Source organism: Gossypium arboreum, chromosome 3 (genome assembly GCF_025698485.1).
Source record: "Gossypium arboreum isolate Shixiya-1 chromosome 3, ASM2569848v2, whole genome shotgun sequence".
NCBI lineage: Eukaryota > Viridiplantae > Streptophyta > Magnoliopsida > Malvales > Malvaceae > Gossypium > Gossypium arboreum.
In genome coordinates, this window is record NC_069072.1 from 9,124,138 (window position 1) to 9,150,547 (window position 26,410).

Sequence of the window (26,410 nt, forward strand, 5' to 3'; positions counted from 1 at the left end):
TAAAACAACCCAAATCTATTTAATTGATTTTTAAATATCATAATTGTCAAAAAATATTTAAATATCATAAAAAATGATAATTCCCAATACGTTGGACACCGAGTCACCGACTCAAACATAGGCCTGACTAGAGACAGACAAAAGAGCTGATAGGGATTTAAAATTTATCAATTTAATAACGTTTTAGAATAAGGTATAGTTGTATTTAGAGATATTCATGGCGGTCTACCAAAAATTTTAAATCTGTTTGTTAGGTTCGAGTTTGGCCTAAAAAATAGGTCTAAAATTTTGTTCAAGTTCAGTTCGCCCCATATTAATTTTTTTATATTATTTTTAAAAAATATATAATATATCAAAAATATTAAAAATATTAAAATAAATATTTTCCAATAAATTGAAAATAAATTTAAAAAAATTTATGTAGATCTAAATAACAATAACACTAGGATAGATTCAAATTAAAAAGCAACTGCCTTTAAAATAATAACAAAATTAACAATAACACAAGAGTTATATAATAACAACAAAATAGTAACAACATAATAGTAAAAAAAATAACAAGAAAACAACAAAAAAAGACCTGACTAGTTTTCTAAACGAGCCTTATTTTTTTTCCAACCTCATTTTTTGACTCTATATTTTTATCCAAACCCTCCCACTTTTTTATAAGCCTTTGGCCAAATTGGGTGGTGCGACCCATAAGCAGGTCTAGTTGTATTTAGACTCATATTTTTTAAAATTATCATCAATTATTTTTTTTTCTAAAAAAGGGTATATTGATGATTTAACCCCTCAAAACAAACTGTTTCTTAAATTGGGCGCTTGTAATTAGAGGTGTTCATGGGCCGAGTTACCCGGCTTGGCCCGAAGGCCTACCCGAAATGTGGGAGGGTTTGGGTAAAAATATAGGCCCGAAAAATGGGCTTGGACAAAAAAATAAGGCCCGTTTAAAAAATGGGTCTGGCCTTAGGTAAGGTATTTTTAGCTCGGGCCCAGCTCAGCTCGGCCAAATTCACTAAATGACAAAAAATCTGCATTTTTTATTTTTGAATCTTATTTTCTTGTTGTTTTCTCCTATTTTGCTACCATTTTACTATTATGTTGCTACTATTTTGTTGTTATTGTTTGGATATTGTATAAAAATTATTTTGTTGTTAATTTTTTATTATTTTAAAGACATTTGTTAATTTTTTTACTACTTTAGAGGCATTTACTTATTAAGTTGTATCTATCTTAGTGTTATTTAAGTCTACATATTTTTTAAAATTTCTTTTCAATTTGTTGGGAAATATTTATTTTAATGTTTTTAGTATTTTTGATGTATTATATATATTTAAAAATAATATAAAAATTAATACGGCTGGGCCGAGCCAGAGTTTTAGTATTTTTATCAAGGTCGGGCTTGGGCAAAATTTTAGGCCTGTTTTTTAGGCCCAATAAATGGGCATAATTTTTTAGTTGATCCCAACCCATGAACACCTCGACTTCTAATTAGCTTGAAACTATAAATTTGGTAATACTTGTGGTGTTAATATTAGTTGAATTTAAAATCAAATTTAGGGGTTGAATTAGATTAGAGATAGAAATTTGAGACACTTTGAAAAGGCTGAGTTTATTCAATTTAGGTTTAATTGGGTAGTGGAAGTCCATTTTGAAAATCAAAATCCGATATGATAAACCCCAAAACTTAGCCCTTTTTCATTGTAAAGTTAAGCCCAGAAATGCAATCATTCATTTTCAATTTTCAAGCCCAATTATATTATATTATAAATACTAACATTTTGAAAAAATTCAGAGAAAACAAATTGAAGTCTGATTAATCGAAAAAGATTTTTTAAATCAGCCGAAACTAGAAAATGTTTGAACCAACATATTTCCTTTAAAATCATGCAATTTAGGTGATTTAAGCAAAAATGTTTTATTTATGTATGTTACATAAATAAGTTTTTTGAAATATGGAAATTCCTAGAATTTGTAGTACAAGAACTTAATTCAAGTTTTTCAAAAATACAGGGACTTGTACAACATTTAAACTTTATAATTTTTATAACTATTTTACATTCTGGTGCGATGCAAATTGGAGACTAAATTGATAAATTTTGAGTGATAAATTTATTAGAAAAATTTGTAAGGATTGAAGGATAAATTTGTTGAATATTTTATATCTAGGATCAAAATATTTGATTTTGAAAATTTTGATGAATGAATGGTTGAAATTAATAGTTGAAACATTATCTTAGTGACCATTTTAGTAGTTTACCCGTTTTATTTCGGTCAAGAAACGTCGTCGTATTATCATGTTAAAATTGGCAAATGGAATTAGCCAATTAGGGTTTTTACACTATATATAGTGGTTTTTTTGCTGCATTTTGTCCTCATCAAGTTTCTTCATTAATTTTTATTAAAATAAAATACAAGTAACAAGATAGGAGAATCCACTATTTGAATAAGGTGTTTTAATCTTTTTGCATTACTCCTATTAGATGTTGATTAGAATAAGATTTTCTAAACTTATAAATAGACGCAATCTATACTCCTTGTAATCATTTGAATTCGATATAGTGATTTTTCTTCTCCTTTGCTCCTAAAATTTGTTTGTTCTATTTTTTCTTTGTCATTATTGACATTCTATTTTGACAATTGAATAATTTTTTATCTATCTTATTAAATTTATAAACCTAATACTCATATTCTAAAATATTTACTTTAATATCCAAATATATTATAATAAGCTCAAACCCAAACAATATACACCTAAACTTGAAATAAACTAATTATAGCCCAATTCTCAAGCCCAAAATAAAAAGAAATTAAACATTTTTTTAATACAAATTGTAAAAGTTAAAGCCCAATTCAATATATAATTCAAAAATAATATTTTATTAAGATATTAAATTTTTAATAATATTTTATGTATTACTAGTTATAATTATAAATATGTATTTTAATGTACTAAAGTACACGTAACTATTAATTTTAATATAATAATGTTATTATATTAATACTTATTAAATATATTATTTCATTATTTAATACTATATCACATACTATAATAGTATAGCAGTACATAAGATATTAATTATTATTATATATTATTTTTATTATACCGGTTGAAATATCCTCAAAGTCCCTATACTTTTCTATATTTGAAAATTAACCTCCTACTATACTATATATTGCTATATCACATCATATAGTATATAATATATTAATAGTTTATATTATAAGCGAAGGCATAAAATTTTGAAGGGGCGAAATTAAATTGTATATTTACAATTTTACCATTTTAATTGTCTATCTCTTTATAATTTTAAAGAATTAAATAAATTTTTATCATTTTGGGGGTCAAAATGTAATTTTATCACTGCTAATTTAAAATTTTATAAATTATAAAATGACCCAAATGGAAGATTTTTGTAACGACCCAAAATCCATAGGCACCGGAAAAGTGTGTTATCGGGCCTCCATCTTAGTAAACCGAGTTCATAAATAATTATTAGGAATATTTGCGAATCTAGTAGTATGTTTAATTAGGCTTTAATTAAGTAAAATTAACTTAATTTAGAGTAATTAGTGAAAAAGGCTAAATTGAATAAGGGTAAAAGTTGGAATATAGATTAAAAGAAAATATAAAGGATTGAAATGGAAATTATGCCATAAGTAAAAGGTGAGGCGGCAAAGATTAAACAAAAATCTAAGATTTTTTTTGTTGGAATATAATTATGTAAATAAATTATTTTAGTTATAAAATTATATTAATTAATTTAAGATAATTATATCATAAGATTTTTATATGTTAAATAGAGTATGATTATGACAAGTGTAAGGTGATAAAAATATACATATGTAATGATAATATTTATAAAATTGTAATATTTTTTTAAATTAGTAGATATTTATTATTTTTATTATTAAAATTAAGAGATATTTATTCATTAAATAATTATAAAATAAGATTTTTATGTGATAATTAAATAAAATTATGACAAATGTAGGATGATGATATTGAAAAAAGTAAAACATGTGTGAGTTCAATTGTTATATATATATTTGTGTTAAATAGATATTTATTAATTAAATATAAATTAAATTAAATAAAGTAAAAGAAATAAAGCATAAAATAAATAGAAACAAAACAAAAGAAAAAGGAAAGAAAGCAGAGAAGCATTCGAAAGCTACAGGAAGAAATAAGAAAAGAAAAATTAAAGGAAAAACTTGTAACACCCCAAACCCGGCCCAGAAGTTATGGCCAGATCCGGCATGCCACATCAAAAACGTAAAAAAAAAATTCCATTCTAAGTCCAGAAAATCGTACTTAATGTTCAAAAGATTAATTCATTAAAGGTTAAAGTGAATGGAAGTCGTGCACCGTGTAGGAAACCGGAAAAGAGGTGGTGAGTCCATCGGACCGCTAATACCAAGCTCCTTCGGATCCAATCCTAGACATGCATACCGCCATTGCCACACCTTAACGTCATGGATATTTCTAGAAACCGATTCGATTAAGTCATTTTAGGAAAAGTGATTAATTTTGGAAAATATTTTCATTTGGAAGCTTTGCTTGTTGTCGTGTTATTTTAAAATCAACTGTTGTTTTTGAAAACGTGCCTAAAGCTATCCAATTTCAACAGTTAAAATAAGTATTACCTATCTTAGTAATACATATTAAAACCATCAAAAATAAATAAGCGGCCTTATTACATTTAAAAGCCCAAAACCTCAAACGTAATTAAAAGGATGTCCAGTTCACGAAGAAAATCAAACTTTCGAAGCGGTGGTCACTCGAATTCCCTCACGACTCCAAGCCCACTATGGTTGGGGATTTCTGCGTGGATGAAAATAAAGGGATGAGTTTGGGGAAACTCGGTGTGTAAGGAAAACCCATTCAAAGCCCAAGTCACTCAAGCCTATTGGGCCTAAGCCCATTCAGTAATAAAATGATATGGGCGAGCCCTTTTCAGATTAATAAACCTGGTCTTAGCCCTTATTCAGATAATAAAGATGGCCCATAGGCCCATTTCAAAATACATGCAACATCAAGAAACATATGCAAGCCCATTTGGGAGACTACTCAACCCACCAACCACTACACTCCACCGCACCAGCCATACACTCCATGTGGGAATAGCTCAACCCACCCAAATTAACACTCCACGATTGCGACCTTTCGCTCAGTTTACGAAAGAATTGAGGCAAAGCTTCCAAGATGCGTGGACAAGCCACTTTCAGTACTTCTCCGTCAATATCCCATCCCATACATCGATAATAACAACATGGCATGCAAGATAAATAACAACAAATCAAACATGCATTTAGGTCAATTTAACCTAGGGGTATTTCGGTAATTTATCTCCTAAGGGTAAAACTGTAAATTTTCCACTTTTAAAGGTATTTCAGTAATTTATCTATTTTAGGGTTTTTCATGCATATTCCTACCTTTCAAGTACTAACAGAATCACTACCGAGGGTTCTTACCGAATTGGGCCCGTTGGCCCATCATTCCAATTTTGGCCCATTAAGCCCAAAAATATCGAGGGCACAGAAATCATGCACTTTGCAGTCCAAATTTTGCAGCTTACCAAAAACGTTAATCGATTTACCTCACGAGCATTCGCACACTCGCAAATCTACAAAATACCGGTTTTCGGCATTTCGGCTTTTCGACTTTTGCCGATCCAGACTAAGAAAGAGGTGTTAGTTACACACTGTTTGCTGACGATATCTTGACGAGATCTACACACGAACCGCCTACAATTGGATTACTAACACGTTAATCTAACTATTCAAATACGAACTACGTATTAACCCCTTACAATATTCGGCCAACCACACCTACATATCATAGTGAGCTTATAAGAAAACAATAAGCAACTCATTAACAAATTTTTGTCAATGTTTACCACATAATCATAATTTCACTGCAAGCTGTCTTTCTGAGCAACAGTCACTAAATTATTTATAACTGGATCTACGAAACTCCAAATCAAGTTCCGTTAATTTTCCTGAAAATAGACTCATATATCTTCTATCCATAAAATTTTCAGAATTTTTGGTTTAGCCAATCAATACCAGAGTTTTCTCAAAGTTTCCCATGTTTCACTGTTTGACTAATCTGACCACCCTTCATTACGAATCAAATTTCTCATTGTACAGAATTCAAAATATGTTCTCGTTTATTCCATTTGAAACTAGACTCATTAAGCTTTAATTACATAATTTATTCAGCTTCTAAATCATCTCCCACAATTTATGGTGATTTTCCAAAGTCACGTTACTGCTGCTGTCCCAAGCAGATTTATCACCAAATCACTCTTTCACACCTAACTTGCATGCTTGTTATTTAAACATGTATATCACCAATCAATCATCACATATCTATGATTTTACTTAAGTATAATCTCCATTTCATCATTTTAAAGCACAACATGTTAGCCGATTTTTCCCTTTAGCATCTAAGGCACATGCATGTTCATTTGTTTGGCCCAACTTCACCTATCTTCCATTTTTCATCAAAAGAACATGAAACAACAACCATTTCCTTCATTTTAATTCATGACTAAATGCTCACAACACAACTAAAAATCAAAATATACTTCAAGAGTTAAGGTAGAATCAAGAAGAACTCATGAACCTCAAAATAGAAGCAAGGTACCAAGAACTTACCTTCAATTTTCCTCCTCCTAATGACCGAATACTCAAGAGCTTTCTCCTCTCCTTTCTCTTCTCTAACTTTCAGCTATGATGAACAAAGATGGACAAAACTTTGTTCTTTTCACCCCTTTTTCTTTTAATAAAGCTTCATATTTCATCCATTTAATTCTTTAATACAAAAGACATGAAATTCTTATCATGAAACATTTACCTAACCCATTATCATGAAACATTTACCTAACCCATCATGGAACATTTACCTAACCTATTATCATGGAACATTTACCTAACCTATTATCAATTTGTACCAATTTGTACCATAAATTATGGATATTAAGTGTACATTTTGTCTACAACAACATGATGGCTGGCCACTTCATGTAAAATGGGAGGTTTGTCATGCAAATCCTCCTATTTTGCACTCCTATTTATTTGGCCACTTCAATTTAGCCTATAGCATTTTCAAACATTTTCACATAGGTTCTATTTCATAATTTCACCCCCTTTTTCTTATGGAACAAAAATTAACTAAAATTGTCGGGTTCTATCTTAAGTTTGGGCTTTCTAGAGGCCCACTAACATAATTAAACCTATGCCAACATTCACAGGATTCCCGAAAATTGGGGCGTTACAAAACTACGGTTTGGAAGCTTAAAATTTTAATTGGTAAGTCAATTAAGTCATTTTCTCTTAATTTTGATGTTTTAAAAGCTTTAGAACAAAATTTTGTTGAAATTAAGTTGAAATTTTGAAAGTTAATAGATTTTTTAGTAGGGTTTATGTTGAACAAATGATGGAATTGGGGGTTTATTTGATAGAAATTTTGATTGGAATTGAATAAAGGATTGAATTGTAAACTAAGCTATAAGTTTTGAGTTTTAGGGATTAAATTAAAATAAATTCGAAATTATGAAAATATGATAAAAAATAGATAGTTAAATGGGAGTTTGGCAAGAAATTGAGTAGCAAAAAGGTATGAATTGAGAAAGAAAAATATATAGGTTTAGTTAGGATTGAATTGGAATTAAAGTAAAAGTTAGATAAAAATTTCAGCAATTAAATTGTGTTGTGTTAATGATTGTGAAATCATTTAATTGTTCGTAGCTAATATCGAGCCTGAAGCATCGGCCCAAAAAGGAAAAGAAAAGATCGTCGAGGATTAAATCCGAAGAGAATTCTGATTTGTATCACTATAATTCAAACTTTATCATTATTATGTGTTTAATTTACTAATTATGTGTGATAAGTATTTTAAGGTAAGTGTTTAGTAAAATGATAAATTTATGATTGGATACTGAAATTAAGACTGATATTGAACTGAATTATGGAATACTGAATATTGTTTTAAGTACTGAATTGAATTGTGAAGTTACTGAATATTGTTATATGTACTGCATTGAACTGTGAAATTACTAAAGTAATGAATTACTGCAATACTGTGAAACTGATTGAAATAAGGAATTATATTTGATACTGAATTGAGGTAGAAATTGTACTGAAAAGTGAATTAAATACCCTGTTAACTAGTCGGGCTAGTCGGATATAGTTGGCATGCCATAGGATATGGAAGAGTATGGGTTTTTGCCGGCTTACTGATCAGGCACTTATATGCCGACTACTGTTACTGTTTTCGATTCGACACTTTGTGTGTCGAATACTGTTACCGTTACTGTTACAGATTCAACACTTTGTGTGTTGAATATTGTTAATGTTACTGTTACTGCTACCGTTTTTTATTACTGTTTAGGTATTTTATACCGTTAAGGTGCAATGTGCTGTACTGGTGTGTTGGTTGGAATCCGTGTATCCGCCGAGTCCGAGTCAAGTTAATAGGGACAAATGAAATAAATTTACTGATAAAACTAAATTTGAATGATATAGCATATGTGAAAGGTGAGAATTGAAATAAAGAAATAAGAATGGTATATATATAATCAAATGATAACATAAAAAGATTGAATTGTTCATTAAGTGATGATAATTGTAATGTAAAAGTATGTGTGTGATTTAATGTATTTAATTATAAATTGAATTATAGTGATACCACTTGAGTATATGCATACTCGATGTACGGTTATTTCGTCTGTGAGTTGTAGAAGTCAAATCTTGAACCAAAGATCCAAAGCCGCACCGACTTCAATAAACTTTTGGTGATGCATATTTTCTTTTGGTAATGTGGCATGTACATAGGATGTGTATAAAGGTTATTATGTTTTGAATATAAATGGTTAAAAAAATGTTAGTATTACAAGTCTAAGAATTATAATGAAAGAAGTTTATCCATTTCAATTTAATTAGTACATTGATAAATTTAAATTGATATTATATTGATTGAGTTTGATTAGAAGGTATTTAGAATAGAAAATGAGTATGGGAAATGAGTTAGTTAAATTGGTTATGTTTGAAATGGATACGGTTTTAATTGCAAGAGGTTTTATGTAAAAAAAGCAGAAATGTTGTCGAAATTTATATAAAAACAAATTTCCGGAGTACTTGAATGAGTCATGTTTCACTTTTAATACACGTTTTAGACTTCGAGAGTTCATTATAGGGACTTAGTTATTAAATTATACTATTAATGTTATTTTATTTCTGAATTATTCGTAAGTTGTTTGATATGTCCGGTAATGCCTCGTAACCCTGTTCCGGCGATAGTTCAGGGTTAGGGGGTGTTACAATTTTCCATTTCAGGGGGTCGGTGCCCTTACCAACCCTTGGTTTCACCATTGCTTTATATATATGCTTCAATGATTAAACTTTAAACTAATGTAACATGGTATCTTTTATTATATTCTATAATCTAATAGTAGTACATCATATATTAATTATTAACATATATTATTGTTTATTATTATATTGGTTGAAATATGCTCTAAGTCTCTATACTTTTCATACATTTGAAAGTTAACCTCCTACTCTATTATATAATGTTGTATAATGTCATATAGTATATAATATATTTTAATAGTTTATACACATATATGCATCAATGTTTAAACATTATAATATCATATAATACTATAGATTTTATTATAACCAATAATATAATAATAGTTATATATAATGGTAGTACATTATATATTAATTTTATTATATATTATTGTTTATTATTATATTAGTTGAAATATGCTCTAAGTCCCTGTATTTTTCGTATATTTAAAAATTAACCCTCCTACTATATTATATAATGCTATATCATATCATGTATAATATAATATAATAATAGTTTATATATGCATCAATAATTAAACATTATAATATCATATAATACTATATCTTTTATTATAATCTATTATATAATAATTATATATAATAGTTGTACATTATATATTATAAATTAATTATTATTTTTATTATTATATTAGTTGAAATATACTCTAAGTCCCTATAGTTTTTGTACATATGAAAGGTAGCCATCCTATTATATTATATTATGTTATATCATATCATATCGTATAGTATATAATATATTAATAGTTTATATATATACACCAATGATTAAACATTATAATATTATGAAATATTATATCTTTTATTATAAATTATAATAATAGCTTTATAATAGTAGTACATCATATATTACGTATTATATATTGTTGTTTATTATTATACTAGTTGAAATATGCTCTAAGTCCATATACTTTTCGTGCATTTGAAAATTAGCCCTCCTACATATTATATAATGCTATATCATATCATATCATATATTAATAGTTTATATATATACATAAATGATTAAACATTATAATATCATATAATACTATATCTTTTATAATCTATATTATAATAATAGTTATATATAATAGTAGTACAGTATATATTACTTATTATATATTATTGTTTGCTATTATGATAGTTGAAATATGCTCCAAGTATCTATAATTTTCGTATATTTAAAATTAATCCTCCTACTATATTATATAATATTATATCATATTATATAATATATTAATAGTTTATATATATGCATCAATGATTAAACATTATAATATCATGTAATACTATATATTTTTTTATTATAACATATATTATAATAATAGTTATATATGTATTAATATTTTAGTAATTGTTCTATACTATATTATATTCTTTTATGTTTTAGTAATGTATTAATTTAGTATACCGATTTAAAGTTAGATTATAATTTTATAGATTTTAATAATTATTAATTTAATATATTTATGATGCTTATATAATTATAGGGTTAAAATATATTAAATAAATATTTTTAAAATTATTTAATTTTGTAAAAATTGTTATTAATTATTTTTATATCAATTATTTATGTCTATGGTTGTTTGTTTATAAAGTTGGACTTTTTCAAATTTTGAGACGAATTTATGTCGACTCAAATTTTTTGAGTTAAAACTCAAACTAATACGAGCCAGCTTTCGCTATTTTATCAGCTCTAGATATTTTGTTATAAAAGAAATCTGCTGCACATAAACAAATAAATTGTTAGAGCATATAGCTTTTAGGATAAAATATATCTAAATTCTTATCTTTCTTTAACTACTTTTATTTATAAGAATTTATTCTCTTAATTTTTGAATTTAACAAATTTAATTTAATTATTAAAATAAATAAAATGAAAAACTCATTTAATAATTGTAAAAAAATTCTAATAAACTTAACGCTGTAATAAACTTAAATTAAAAAAAAAATTTACATTTTATCGATTGGACTTAAATCTAAATACGAAGAATGGGTGGAGTTAGAGCATTTTTTAATCCTTAATTTATGCGTACGGATTCCAGAAATGAGGCCCAGTGAATAGGCCCGTCATAAAACATATCAATTTTTTGAGCACGTGCCTGTTTTGGTATACCAACCGAGCTTTCGCTTTATTACGAGTGGGGACGATAAAAAGAAGCCACCAGACAAAGGGAGAACAAATTAAGAGACCAATAAAAACACGTGCTTATATTAGAATAGACTTCAAAATGAGAACAGTACTTTCTTCTTCTTCGTCTTTTTTCAAAAGTAGAGAAGAAATGAAACAAGGTATCTTTTTCCAAGAGAAAAGTCAGTACATGTGACTTAAAAATAAAAAATAAAAAATAAAAAAGAATGGCATCCAATTAGACCGTCGATACAAGCATTAGGAAAGTGGTAGGAAATCAGTCATCCCCATCACCAAAAACGTTCTCCCTCTCAACTTCAAACTTCGAACACCCCGTCCTTAATTATTCAGCCATTCTACTCTGTCTATGATTTGTATTTTACATGTCCTAAGGGATAGCTATTAAAAAACTAATATTAGATCAATTAAACTGCACATCCACTTGGACGGCATCAAAAAACACGGTTTTTAAGGTCTACCAAGCATATGGAGATGCACAAGTCATCCTGAAAACAAATAAAGAAAAGACACGCGTTATTATTTGACGGATTTTAATTACATAATAATAATTTAATTATTTCAACCATAACAAAACTATATTTTTTAGAAAAAGTTGTGGTCAAATAAAGAAATTGGTTAAGAAATATTTAGCATTAGGGCAGAGTCCTGCTCTCCTTATTCACTACCGTGTCTGTGTGCTTTTCCTTTTTCAACTTTCGGTGCAACATTCAAATTTCAAATTGAGAAGTAAACAACTATTTTTTTTTTTTAATCATACAGTCTAGAAGACACCATCAAGGGAAACATTATTTGATTATATTGCCGACACTGAGACTTTCCATTTTCCATGTGCTTAAATGGAATCAAGCAAAATAGTCCCTATTAGGTTTTTACTGCACGATTGTTCATAAGCCTCTGATTTTCTTTTATATTTTAAATATATTTAATAATTAACCATAAGTAAAATTATACTTTTAAGATCAGAAAATGAATTTGTGAATTACTATAACTCAAATGACTGATCAGATATTGTTCTTGTAGCATGTAAAATAATATAGGCAATGTGGATCGTGAACTAGCGGACTTTAAGAAATTTTGAATTTTCGATAATATGCCTTTCAATTGTTTTTTTTTTTTTCATTTTTTAAAGTAAGATTTCGTAATTAAAAAAAAATACCTCTCTTTGCGCTTTTCCAGAAATCTCTGCAAAGACTTTCTCCGGGCGATTGGCAAATCTGCATAGAAATTCAAAACAACCGCTAACTTTAGCATAAATTTATTAAGATTAGAAACAATATCAGATTTTTTACACGAATTTAGCAAGTTCATGAAAATATAATATAAGCAAATAAAAAAAGGAGGAAATTAAGCAGACTCTGACCTCCATTGAGAGTTTCAAGAAGCTGTTGTCGATCGCTAGGAGGACTTGCCACTTTTGAGTCTATTGGTTCAACATTTTTTGAGTTTCCTTCAACTTCAACCGCGAGTTTTAAGATGCTCTCCGCCTAGTCAAAATTTTAGACAGGTTAATACCATTGAATATTTTAACAACAAAACAAGTTTTTTTTTTAAAAAAAAAATTGGATAATTAACTTATTGTTGAACAAACCTTATCTCGAGGTACATTAAAAACGGAAACCGTTCCGTTGTAGAAAATGGTTAAGGGAGCTATTTCAGGACCATTCTCGGATGTAGCCCTAAATAAAAGAAGATTCACAATTTTCACGTCAGTGATTTAAAATTTAAATCCGGTTTGTGAAGAACAAAAAGATAATTATATGGAAAGTAAGGAACTAATTGAGCACCTGGCAGCAGGGTTAAGAAGAGGTAAAGCTGGAAACAGACTCTGAGTTTCTTTAGGACTGGAAGGGACCGAAAAAGACTTGTTGGAGTCCATCTGATACACATTATCCTGACCCTGCGGGTTCTTCAAACCAGAGGCAATCACGGATTTAATAAGCTCAGGATTCACCTTCGAAAGGGCGCCTTGAAGACCTGTTAAAATTAATTACGATTCAGCCATTGAAAAAACAAAGAACAAAAAGAAAAAGAAAAAGAGAGTAGATTTAGAGGTACCTCGAAAGCTTAGACGGCGATCGAGAGATTTCTGAAACCGAGATTTGCAGCAGTTCTGTTTCTCCATTCCAAAGAAATCAAGCTCGACGCTAGCTCTCGACATATTCTTTTAACTATAAATGAGAAAGACGATTTTCCTTTTTTTTTTTTTTGGCTCAGTTTCGTAAAGGAAACAGATGTGTAAGGTAAGGATGAGGAGAAAGTTAAATTTAAAGAGGCGGGGGGGCGGCAAGGGGAGAGAGAGGCGTATGAAAAAATTTTAAAGAAAAAAGAAAGAAAGAAAGAATGATACACGCCTTCCACGTGGAATCATTCACCCTTTGAAGGCACAAGTCCAAAACTAGATGACCTTGACAGCATTGTAAATAGTGTAAGATGGTTTAATGGAAGAAAATAGCGAATTTGGATTTTGTATTTTAAAAATTTAATATGATTATTTTATTATTATTATTATTAACCATAGATTATGCTTGAAAGGTACAATAAACATATTTTAAAAATTATATTAAAGACATACAAAATTTGATTAAAGTGATAATTTTGAAATTATGATAGCTTATATTTAAATCTCACTATAAATATAATATATTTTATGAAAGAAAGAGATTTTATTATTTTTAACTAAATTAATATCTAATTAATTCGTAATATTAACTTAATCAAACGTATTTTGAGCTTCAAATATTAAATTATTTAAAATTCGGTTAGTTATTTATACTAACTAATAGTTTGATACTAAACTTATAGGAAAAAGTAATCTATCTTTAAGATTTGATTAAAAATGTATTGATTAGAAAAATACTCATTTATCTGGAGTTTTAATTAAAAAGTAAAATTACGTGGATAAATACAAATCATGGTTTAATATTTGGAATTGATAAATAAGCACATGTCGTCCTCCTTCTAATGTCTAATTAATTACGATTGTTTAGAAGTAGCAAAGTATGATAATGTGGGTGGTAGTAAAAGGTGTGGGCCATGGCTTGCTTGGGTGATGGAGGTGGACTAACGTGATGTGATTGGAGGAGCGATCAAAGGTATTCAATTAATAGCATCTTTGACATGTACTTATAGCAGGTTGAAATGAACCATGTGTTTGACGTTTTCTTCTTTCTTTATTTTCATCTAGAAATAATTAGATTTTGCTCGGTCTTGCTTACAGCAATAACTAGACACCTAAATCACATGTCCTTTTCTTCACTTTAATCTTAATATTTTTTATTATTATTTATAAATAAAATCTAATAATTATATAATAAAAAATGTTATGAATTTGAATTTAACAAAATAAAATTTTAAGATATTAATAATTAAACTTTTTTAAGCTTAAAAATAGAGAATTAATTTTAATTTAAAATTTAAAATTTACATTTTAATCTTTTATCTTTCTATTTTTTGAGAATTATTTTAACATTTTAATTTTAAATATATGTATGGATGGATAGAAATTTGAAAGTTTAGGTGTGTTTGATTAAAATTAAATTGATTAGATGTTGAGAGGTGTTGAGTTTTAATAGATGAGTAGCTATGAAGGAAATGAATTGTGACCATGTATATTCACAGTGGATGACAATAATGTTTTCCCGTTCCAGAATTTTAAGTATTGCTCCTTCATTTAACATTGTGTGTCACTTCTTGTGGCCGATACATCAAGTGCAGCGAGTTGGAGATTCACATGTTACATGTGAATTAATTAATTATATTCCAACCTAATCCTTAAATGGATGGATGCCTGTCAGAATGTTTTAAATCACCGCCGGAAACATTGATGGCATGCATCTTTTGATGGACTAGGATAATGGGGGTGGGGGGTGTAAGATTAGATGATGTTTGGTTGTTGTGGGTTTGGGACATACGGCGTTTGTTAGCCACACTGCCAAGCTAGTGTAGACATTGCTGTCGTTGGATGTTGCTGCCTTATGAGTATCCCAATGCTAATAGCCTGCACTCCATCAAAGAAATACTTAAGAAACACGTGCCTCAAACTTTTGAAAATTCAACCACTAATCATATTAAAGACGCAGCCTTATCACATGCTACGATTTTTCAATCCCTTAAATTTATTAAAGCTATTTGGTTAATTCTTGAATTTGTATTTTATCACTTAGGGTAGTATATTTATATTAACACCATTCATTTATGTTAACAAGGCATAGATAGACAATCCAATTATAATATGTGACAGTCTTTTGTATGTAATGTGATATGTATAAATTTTAAAAAAACTTTAAAGAATATGTGAATTAATAAAATATAATTTTATAAAATAAGGATGATTTGGACAAATGATTGTCCAAACGTATTTAAATATAGACACCCATTTGTTCAAATTCGTTTCAGATATATTTTTTATTAAGTTTATAATTTTTAATAAAATAGCATGTTATTTATATTATTATTTTGAAATTTAAAATATAATTTTTTTCAAAATTTAAAATATATAAATTAATAAAAATTATAAAAGATTTACACCAAGAATGAATCTATACACATACTTGTCTAGATTTAAATGCATACGGAAAGTTATACATTTTATAATTTTATAAATTTTAGTTCTTTTATATGTTTATTTAAATTTTAAATTTTATTAATTTATATGTTGTATTTTTAATTTAGTTTTCAAAATATTATAGGGTTTTTATATATTTGTAATTGTATTTATTTTTATATATTTTATAAATATATAAGTTTATATTTTATATTTTATATTTTATATATATTTAAAATAATAATAACCTAAAATTAATATTTCATAAAAATATATAAATTTACTAAGAATTAATATTTCATCTAAATTTGGACACCCATTTATCTTGATTTATTCTTGATGTGAAAAAAGTATATTTTATTAATTTATATATTTTTAAATATTTTTAGTTTATGACCACCACATGGTATATTAAGAGGTTGTCGGTGATACCACTCAATGCTTGTCAGCACAAACTTAGTGTTCGTACAAAGATAGTAAATTCAAATACCAACTAAATCCAAAAAAGAATTTGTAAGTATCAGATTTTGTCTTGCCTGCCCAACATTTATACAACTCCGATTTTATAAGTTATTTGGTTAAATTAATTAAAGTGGTGTCTGATAAATTCAAAATTTATTTGTTAAAGAATTAAATAGAGCTTAATTACAAGGTATGAAAATCTAGATTTTAGGTTTAATACATTATATGATTTTATACAATGATAATTTATGATATGATATAATAATTTATGTCAGTATCTGTGATTGATTGAATTAATGTTATGAGTTAATTGAATATAAATTTGATTAATAAAATTAATAAAATCAATTTTAATAAATAATAAATATTATCATAATAATATTTTTGTTTTTATTATTTTATATGAAATGTTTAATTAAAATAATTAAAAACTAAATATACAAGAATTAAACTTGAGACCAATAATATAAGTATCTTATCGATATCGATATATTTTTCCTAAAATTATTTTAATATTAATTTTTCTTTCATGACAAAATGTAATTTGATTAAAAATAGTGGAATAAAGAGAAACATTTAAGCAACCTGAGTAGGAGAGCGGCGAGATGTAGGCCCGAAATGAAGCTGGTGTGAGCGGGTAATCTTCACCTGATCTGCAAATGGGATCGCCCGCTCATCCGGGTTTCATGCTTTACCTCACACCTCATGCAGCAAACAGACACTAGATGATTGCTTTCCTTCTCTTTTGATACCGCTCTTATCAATATATTTTCTTTAAACATTCATTTGTCAAAATCTTAACTTATTTTTAATTAATTTTTAAGTTGTGTTTGTTTCAACGTAAAAATTTGACGGAAAATATTTTCTGTCTTTTTCAATGTTTGTTTCATATAAAATAGAATGATTAACGTGAAAGATTTTTTAGCCAATATAAAATTATCTCTTTATTATCGTAAAAATGTCTTACTAAATTTTTTTTCATAAGACATTTTGTAAACTGATAACATTCTATTCCTTGTAATACTCTCATACTTGACCTGAACATATGGTCAAAGCATCAGGATGTTACATTCTCTACTATATTCTTCACTTATCAAATATTTTCTTATAAACTTTCATAACTTTTCAATTTAATCCATTATATCATAAAAGTTCAATATTCACTAATTAATCATACTAAATCGATTTTCTTTCTTGTTATCGTTAATCACAAATTTATCTCAATATCTTGTTTCACATATTAAACTTCTATGTATTTCACTTCTAGTATTCATCCACATATTTTTCAAGTTTAACAATTTAGCCCTTATCATCATAAAAATTCATATTTTTCCACAATTTCACTCTTACAATACTTTAAACATATTTCATCATCTCATAACACATCCAATAAACTTTTATCATAATTTCCTTAATTCACATATTAAATTGTTTCACACTTAAACTTTTGTACATTTTACAATTTAGTCCCTATTGCTATGTAATTTTATTTTTACTATATAAGCACTTAAATCAAATAATTCATTATAATATCTTATTTCACATAGCACTTTCTCATGCATATGACTTCTCTTGTTTCAATTATAAATTTCACAAAGTTTACAACTTAATCATTAACATAATTTATTTACTATAATTTCACCTTAACACCACTTTGTAATCAATTCACTACTTATCATAAATCTTAAATATATGTTTGTTTCATTGAAAACAACTTTTATGAAATATTTTAGGAAATCATTAAACAATGTAAAATATTTTACATAAGTTCATCCAAACACTAAAAATATTAGTTTTTCCAGAAAAGTAAATCATTTTCCAAAAGCCTCAGTGAAACAAACAAACGGAGCCTTAATTAAAAATAATACTAAATAATTAGTTTTTATCTTTAAATATATATAATTTTTAAACTAAATAATTTTGACTTAAAGGTGTAAAAAGTTCTTTTTTTTTTTCAAAAAAGAGCAATTAAGCCCCTGTTCTTTTTTTGGCACTCAATTGCATACTTGAATTATCAAAATGCAACAAAAAAGTTCTTTGATAGTTAACTTTACGATTGATTACTGAAGTTAACAGCTCCAAATTTTTTTCCTCAAGTATCTTCACCTTCACTAGGTGTCATGCTATAATTGTGACACTTGATGGAAAAAATAAAAAATATTAAAATCAATAAAAATATAGAAAAATATTTAAAAATTTTGGTTTGTATTTTAAATTTATTTAAAAATTAGAATTTTTTAAAATTATAAAATATAAAATTATAGAAATATAATATTTAAAGTTATTATCTCCGCTACATATCATGTGGTGATTGTAACAAGCGGTGAAAATGATAAAATGAAAATAAATAAAAGACAATAAAAATTATAAAAATATAAAAAATATAGGAAAAATATAAAAGTTATTAAAAATTAGAAAAAATTTAAAATATAAAAAATATAGAAATTTATTAAAAACACCAAAAGTCGTAGACTTCTTTATACGTTTTTCTTCAAAAATTTTTTTTCTTACATAGCTTTTAACTCTCAAGATACGGAAGTGATGAAGAAACAAAGAAACAAAGAAACAAAGAAACGATGAGACAAAATAGGAAGGCTCTGAACTATTCTTATATATGTGAGAATAAAAGCTTCAATGGGATAGTTTCAATCTTTCATTTATTTTTGCTTTAAATTATAATTAGTTGTTTGTTTTCTTGGTACATATGGAAAACTCAAAATTACAATAATTTTCATTAGGTTTTTATACTTTTAATACTTTTTATATATTTTTATTTTAAATTTTTTCTATAATTTTATAACATTGACAACTATTTTCAAAATTTATTTCTATATTTTTATTATAATATAAGTTGAATATTTGTTAATATTAAAATAATACCAACATGTCATCATTATAGTAATAATAATATTAATAATAAAAACACTTTAGCCAAAATAAAAGGATAAAAGATACCGCAAAGAAAGATAATTTGCATTCGAGTTAATTATTCCATCAATTATGAAGTTTTTATTAATTTATAAAAGTTATATTTGTATGGATAAAAGTACCATTAAAGCCCCTTCTTAAGATATAGATTGAATTTTGCCCTATACTATAAAGATGGATAAATTAGCCTTTGTATATTAAAAAAAAAAAAAGGTACAAATTGACACTTTTATTAAAAATTTCATCTATATGTATTGTTAAGTGATGATTTTTTTCTTCAATTTTTTGTGTAAGTGGTGTGGAATTTAAGGACGAGTAGGATTAAGTAAAAGTATCATGGAGGCCATCGAAGAGTCGAATTGCATTTTGCCCTTTTTACTAAAAAAATAGTCAAATTAGTCCCTATATGTTAGATCAAAGGGCAAAATAGTCCTTTTTGTTAAAAAAAACCCATCAATTTCTACTTTTAACTGATGACATGGATGATAGAGCAACTAACAACGACACATGATATGCCATGTGTACCTCATGCTTATATGTGTGTGTGGTTGCTCCACCATCCACTATCACTTAACAATAGAAACGGATGGAATCTTTAACAAAAGGACCGCTTTGCTCTTTAATTTAACGTATAGGGACTAATTTATCCATTTTTTGAGTAAAGGGGTCCAAATGCAATCCAACTCCTAGTATAGGGGTCTCCATGGTACTTTTACGGAATCCTACTCATCCTATTTCCATTTCATTTGTATAAAAATAATATAAAAGTCAAGTCATCACTTAACAACACATATGGATGAATTTTTTAACGGATGGGTCAATTTGAACTTTTTTCCAACATACAAGGGCTAATTTGTCCATTTTTTGAGTAGTGGGGGCAAAATGTTATTTGTCTCTTAGTACAAGGGCCTCCATGATACTTTTACTTATTTGTATGTGATTTCAATATGTAAAACATTATTAATATACTAAAATTAAAATTTACAAATAATTTATATTATTTTCTGAAAAAATATTTGAGATGGATATTTTATATATCATAACACTACCTATTTTAAATATCATTTAAATTTACTTTACATAAGGTTTAAAATGATTTTTTAATAAAATGCTGAACATTTAAAATATTAAATTATATTTTTCACAATACCTTGTAAAAGTACTTTTTATATCACTTTCCAGAAATATTTTTTAAAAGCAATGTGAAACTAACTCTAAAAATTGATTTAATATTTTGATTAATGTTGTGAGTTAATAGAGTTAATTTTTGTTGAACTAAAATATTGGACTCTATTTTAGTTTTTCTAGAAAATGATAAACATTGAATAAAATGTATTTAGTTAAAAATTTTAAAGATAAAAATAAAATATGTGAATATTAGGAAATAAAGAAAATACTTTCATTGTTTTGAACTTTAAATTAATGAGATCAACCTTAGATTAAATTTATATAAACACAAAATATACTTTTTTTTCAACAGTTTTAAATATCAAATTTATTTTTTCAACAGTTTTAAATATCAAATTTATTACCGTTATTTGAATTCATATAATTGTATGAATTATTTTATTTTATTTATCATGTTTTGTTTATATAAAAATATAAACCAAACATGATTTTCATGTTTAATTTTTGAAAACAAATTATTAATATTAATATTAATATTATTATTAATATTAATATTATTATTATTATTATTATTATTATTATTAAGATTCAAATGTGTTATTTAATTTATAAATGAAAAATATTTTTAAGAAACTAACCAAACCCTTACTGTTTGGTTTAAAAATTAGAGGTTATTTCATTTTTATTCTCTTGAGAATGAAAACAACTCAAATAATTGTGTTTGGTTGAGAAAGTAGAAAATAATTTTAGAAAATGAAAAGAAAAATAAGAAAAATATATTTTCATTGTTTTGATATATTAGTAAAATTAACTGGTGAAATATAAGAGTTAATTTCATTAGATACCCACAAACTATGACCGTCTTTTAGATTGATCTCTAAATTTCAAAATGCTTTAATTACATCTTAAATTATCGATGTTAAATCAATCGACCCTTCCATCATTGAAAGTGTCAATTTTTTCATTAAATGATATGTACAATCTTATATGACATAATTTAAAATGAAAATTTTAAAATGGTGCATACCTTTTAAAATTAAGAACTAAAAATAAAGTAAAACCGAAAAAAAAAGTTAATGATAATTTCGTAAAAGTTTGAAAACCTTAAACTAAGATGTTTACATAATTTATTTTTCTTTAGAAGTTTCATTTTAAATTATGTCGATAAGATCGATGTCTCATTTAACATTTAAATTAATGATTTTAGTAACCAAAGTACCTTATTGATACAACATCGATAGTTTAAGGATATAATTAGAATGTTTTAAAGTTTGAGGACCAATTTATAATGGACGTCATAGTTTGAAGACATGTGATGCAATTAACTTGAAATATAATTACATTGTTAGATAATAGTAAATAAAATTATTTATTTTATAATTTTATAATATAATATTTTATATTGTTTTGGATAAAACTTGGTATTTCATTTTGACAAAAATAAAATGATAATTTATTTAAAATATAAGTTTTAAAAAATTAAAATCAAACTTAACACTCTTAACATCAAGGTTTTCAGAACTGGATTAGTGATTAGATCGGTCAGGTCGCCAATTTATCAGTTTGACTGGTTTGATTAAATAAATTATTAAAAATTCATAAAAATAAAATAAAATAAAAAAACTAAAAAAATGATTCGACCGATTTTTTAGTCTGGTTCAATCGGTCTGTACCGATTCGCGAGTCAACCGACCTAGTACCTCTCTTTGGACCGACATCCCTACCAATTCTCAGTCCAACCAATCTGATCGGCTAATCCGGTCTAATTCAAACAACCGTACTTAATATGAATAGTAAATGATAAATAACTAATGGCATACGACTCTGCTTTAATATTCTTTCCTTGGTAGCATAGTACTTTAATTGGATGATAAACAAGTCTTCCATGATCTCGTGCGTCTTGAATTCCTTTTTCTTTTAGATGTCCATATTTGCTACAGTAGGTTTTCTTGAAACCAGTATATGTGTATCGGTTGTGAGTGACAATGGTTGTTTCCATTGATTGATATTGTAAATGCTCAAATTAGCCCAAGCCTATAAAAAAATAAACTAAGTAATAAAATAAAAAATAACAATAAGTCCAGAGTCTATTACAGGCCCAAAATTGCATTTACAAACAACCAAAAAATTAAAAAAACCCTATGGCACAATTGGCCCACAAACTTAAACATTTTCAGTAGAACTGAAACCCTAACTAGTCACCTAGCTGCGCCGCCCCCTTCGTGCTTTTGTAGCGTGCACGTTGCCCGAGGCCTGATGCACCATGTCTGCCACCATTTCACCAAAATGGCAAAAGGCTTGCCTTTCTCCCCTTCGTTGACCGAGCAAACCTGCAAAAAGAACAGAAACAATAACAAAGAAACAGAACAAAAACAGTAGCAGAAAGGAAAGCAAACAGTAGCAACAAACAGTGAAATAAGCAGTGTAATATTGGCTATAAAAGCCATTATCAATGTAATTTTTGAGAATAGAGATAAATACAAAAAACAATAAAAAAAGAAGAGAGACTATAATTTCTTACATAGGTATATTTTCATTTTTTTTCACGTTTATTTTGAATATAGTATACATACAGACATATATATTCAAAAATACGAAAATTTTTACCTTTCATATGGTCGGAGAAGACGGAACCAAAGAGTTCCTTTGATTTTTTTCGATTTTCTAGAAGGCTTTCAGCATTTTGATCTCAGATCGGGGTCGGGGGGAGCCAAATGGTCAAAGAGACCTTTTTTGTATTCTCTAGCCACCGTGGACAGTGCTATAGTGGCCGACGGTCGGAACCATGACCGGAGAAAAGGAGAGGGTGAGAGAGTCTAAAAGAGTTCTCAGAAATTTTTGAAAAAAATGAAGGGAGAATTGTTTATATATATATATATATATATATATATATATATATATAGGGATCAAAATGACACCGTTTTGGACTTAAGCATCAGTTGCCAAAACGACGTCATTTTGAATCAGGACCAGTGACCGACAGTCGGAACCATGACCGGAGAAAATGAGAGGGTGAAAGAGTCCAAAAGAGTTCTAGAAATTTTTGAAAAAAATGAAGGGAGAATTGTTTATATATATATATATAGGGATCAAAATGGCGCTGTTTTGGACTTAAGCATCAGTTGCCAAAACGACGTCGTTTTGAATCAGGACCCACGACCTGACTCGAACCGCAAAGGATCCGCGTGTTTTTGACATGGGGGTCTATTTTTTTTTTGTCCTTCCACTTTTGCTGCTTGTTTGAATCCAGTCCTATTTTTTTTTCTTTTTTAAAATTTCACCATTTAATTTTGTCTTTTTCTGTTTTGATCCCCCTTGAAACAATGCGCTTTGTGGGCCTGGGAATAGTTTCCTAGTTGTTCCCTACCTTTTTTTGCGCGTTTAATTTTAGTCCTTTATTTTGTTTTATTATTTAATTTATTATGATTTATACTATTAATTTCGTTTAAATTTCAATTCAGTCCTTCATTCAATTAATTTCATCCTTTTATGAGTTGTTTTATCTATTTATTTATTTATTTGTTATTCTTTTACTATTAAATATTTAAATTTGACATTATCTATATTCGTTTTAACTATTTATTTATTTATTCCTTATTCTCTTACTTTTTAAATATTTAAAATTTGATATTATCTATATTTGTTTTATCTATTTATTTATTTATTTATTCATTATTCTTTCACTTTTTAAATATTTAAAATTTGATATTATTTATATCTATATTATCCATTTATTTATTATTCTTTTACTTTTTAAATATTTAAATTTGGTATTATTAATATTTGTTTTATCTATTTATTTATTTATTTATTTGTTATTCTTTTACCTTTTAGATATTTAAATTTGATATTATTTATATTTGTTTTATCTATTTATTATTTATTTGTTATTCTTACACTTTTTAAATATTTAAAATTGATATTATTATTAAAGTATACCCTTATTTATTTATATTTTATCATTCCAATATTCTATCTATATAGCCATTTTATATTGATTCATCATTACTACATCATACATTATGTTTAGATATAATTAGTTGTTTTTATACTATACTCTAAATAAGATAAGTATTCATCGTTTCAAATATTACACTTGTTACATTTCAAAAATGGAAAATTTAAAAATAGGCAAAGTTTCATATTTGGAGATTCGAGAAGTTGTATCCTAACTGTACAGGCCAATTTTAGGCCCAAAATCCAATACCCATTACAAATATTAAACCCTTAACCCCAGCCCAATATTACTTAACCCGGAGCCCACTTAAAACAAACTGACCTATTAAAAACTAGACCCAATACCCCTTTACAACCAGACCCAAACTCCAAAACCCAGAGGCCCAATCTTAAACCCAATAGCCCGCTAACCCATACCCACTAATCTAAACAACCAAGCCCACTAAGCCTAACCCATTAGCTAACCCTAAAGCCCAGTACCAAACCCACCGAACCTACCCTCTGACTCAGCAACTGCCACTGATCGAGTCTCCCACTTACCCACTAACCTTCTGACACCAGCTCTCCATGCCACCATGTCGGCCACCTGCTCCTCGGTACCATCATGCCTCTGCCACCGCCGTTTGCCCATTCCCTGCAAGATCAGAAAGAAGATGGACAACAATATTAAATAAATTTTATAAAGGCTATAAAAGCCCAAAGAAAAACAGATGTAGGGGTTGGAAATTTTTCTATCGAATATACTAAAGATCCATACAAATTTTGAGAAAATCTTACTTCTATTAGTACTTAATATAATAACATCACCAGATCAGACAAGAATACACTAGAAATTGAGGAATCAAAAGGGCAAAGAAAAATCTAAGGTAAAATTTTTCATTTTAGCTCTTGTTTGCTTTCTACATACATAAATATTTAAAATATTAAAAATATATATATAAATAATAAATAAAAAAAGGGAAAATTTTACCTCTTTTCGAAAATCCGGCCACCGTGCACGGTGGTCGACGCCGGCGCCGACGAGGCTTCGGTGACCGTCCGTGACAGTCGATGATGGCCCGTGGGTCGAACCCTCTCTTCTCCCCTCTCCCCCTCTCCTTTCTCCCCTCTCCTTTTCTCTCTTCTTTTTTTTTTCTTTCTTCCCCTCTCAAATGTTTTTTTCTGGAAATTTTGTCTTATATAGGGGACCAAAACAGTGCGTTTTGGTCCCCCCCTTTAACCTTTAAAACGACGCCGTTTAGGGCTTTGGGTCGGGTCGACCCGACCCGTCCGGCTAGGGTCCGCGTGTTTTTGAAGCGGAAGGGCTAATTGCGCGATCGGCCCTTCCGCGTTTTTGCTATTCCACAATCAGGTTCTTCGCTATTTTTAATTTGGCCCAAAAATATGTTGCGTTTTATGATTTAGTCCCTGGCCAAGCGCAACGTTTTAAAGGCTTGGAAAAGTTACGCTTTTGACCCTCCAAGTTATGCGCGTGTTACAATTAAGTCCCTTTTCTTTGTTTTTATTTTAAATTGGCCCCATAACTTCGTTTTTATTTTAATTTTAGTCATTTTTCTGTTTATTTACATATATTTATTAAATGTCCTTGTTATTTTTATAATTAGTATTGTTATTATTATTATTATTATTGTTGTTACTATATATATTGGTATATACTCTTATTGTATGCGTATGTATGTATGTAATCATGTTTAGTTTTTTCTAGTTATTTTATTTTAGTATTCTAATGCTCTACTTGTTTTCATATTTCAATACTATTATTATACTTATTATTAATATTGTTATTATTATATGTATGCTTAAATATATATATATACTCTTCATGTAGGATTTTTCCCATTATTTTATTACTTTTATTGTATATAGTGTTTTAATTA

The 26,410-nt window shown here is 27.5% G+C and overlaps 1 protein-coding gene across 1 annotated transcript; it reads right to left on the reverse strand.

Annotated features, from left to right (window-relative positions):
* Nucleotides 1-11,547: 11,547 nt before the first annotated feature.
* On the reverse strand, nt 11,548-13,823 carry LOC108485631 (protein TIFY 9-like). The gene is made up of 6 exons (XM_017789484.2): nt 13,571-13,823; nt 13,300-13,489; nt 13,104-13,191; nt 12,876-12,999; nt 12,672-12,729; nt 11,548-12,000 (listed from the first exon to the last, which is right to left on the reverse strand). The coding sequence occupies exons 1-6, from the start codon at nt 13,671-13,673 to the stop codon at nt 11,970-11,972; spliced, it is 594 nt and encodes a 197-aa protein (XP_017644973.1). The 5' UTR covers nt 13,674-13,823; the 3' UTR covers nt 11,548-11,969.
* Nucleotides 13,824-26,410: the final 12,587 nt, after the last annotated feature.

What these genes read in the sequence shown, in the direction of transcription:
- LOC108485631 (XM_017789484.2), bottom strand. Translation starts at nt 13,673, where the DNA reads ATGTCGAGAGCTAGCGTCGAGCTTGATTTCTTTGGAATGGAGAAACAG. An exon ending in TCGCCGTCTAAGCTTTCGAG is followed by an intron (nt 13,490 to 13,570) that starts GTACCTCTAAAT and finishes TAATTTTAACAG; the next exon opens with GTCTTCAAGGCGCCCTTTCG. An exon ending in TTAATGTACCTCGAGATAAG is followed by an intron (nt 13,000 to 13,103) that starts GTTTGTTCAACA and finishes AATTTTGACTAG; the next exon opens with GCGGAGAGCATCTTAAAACT.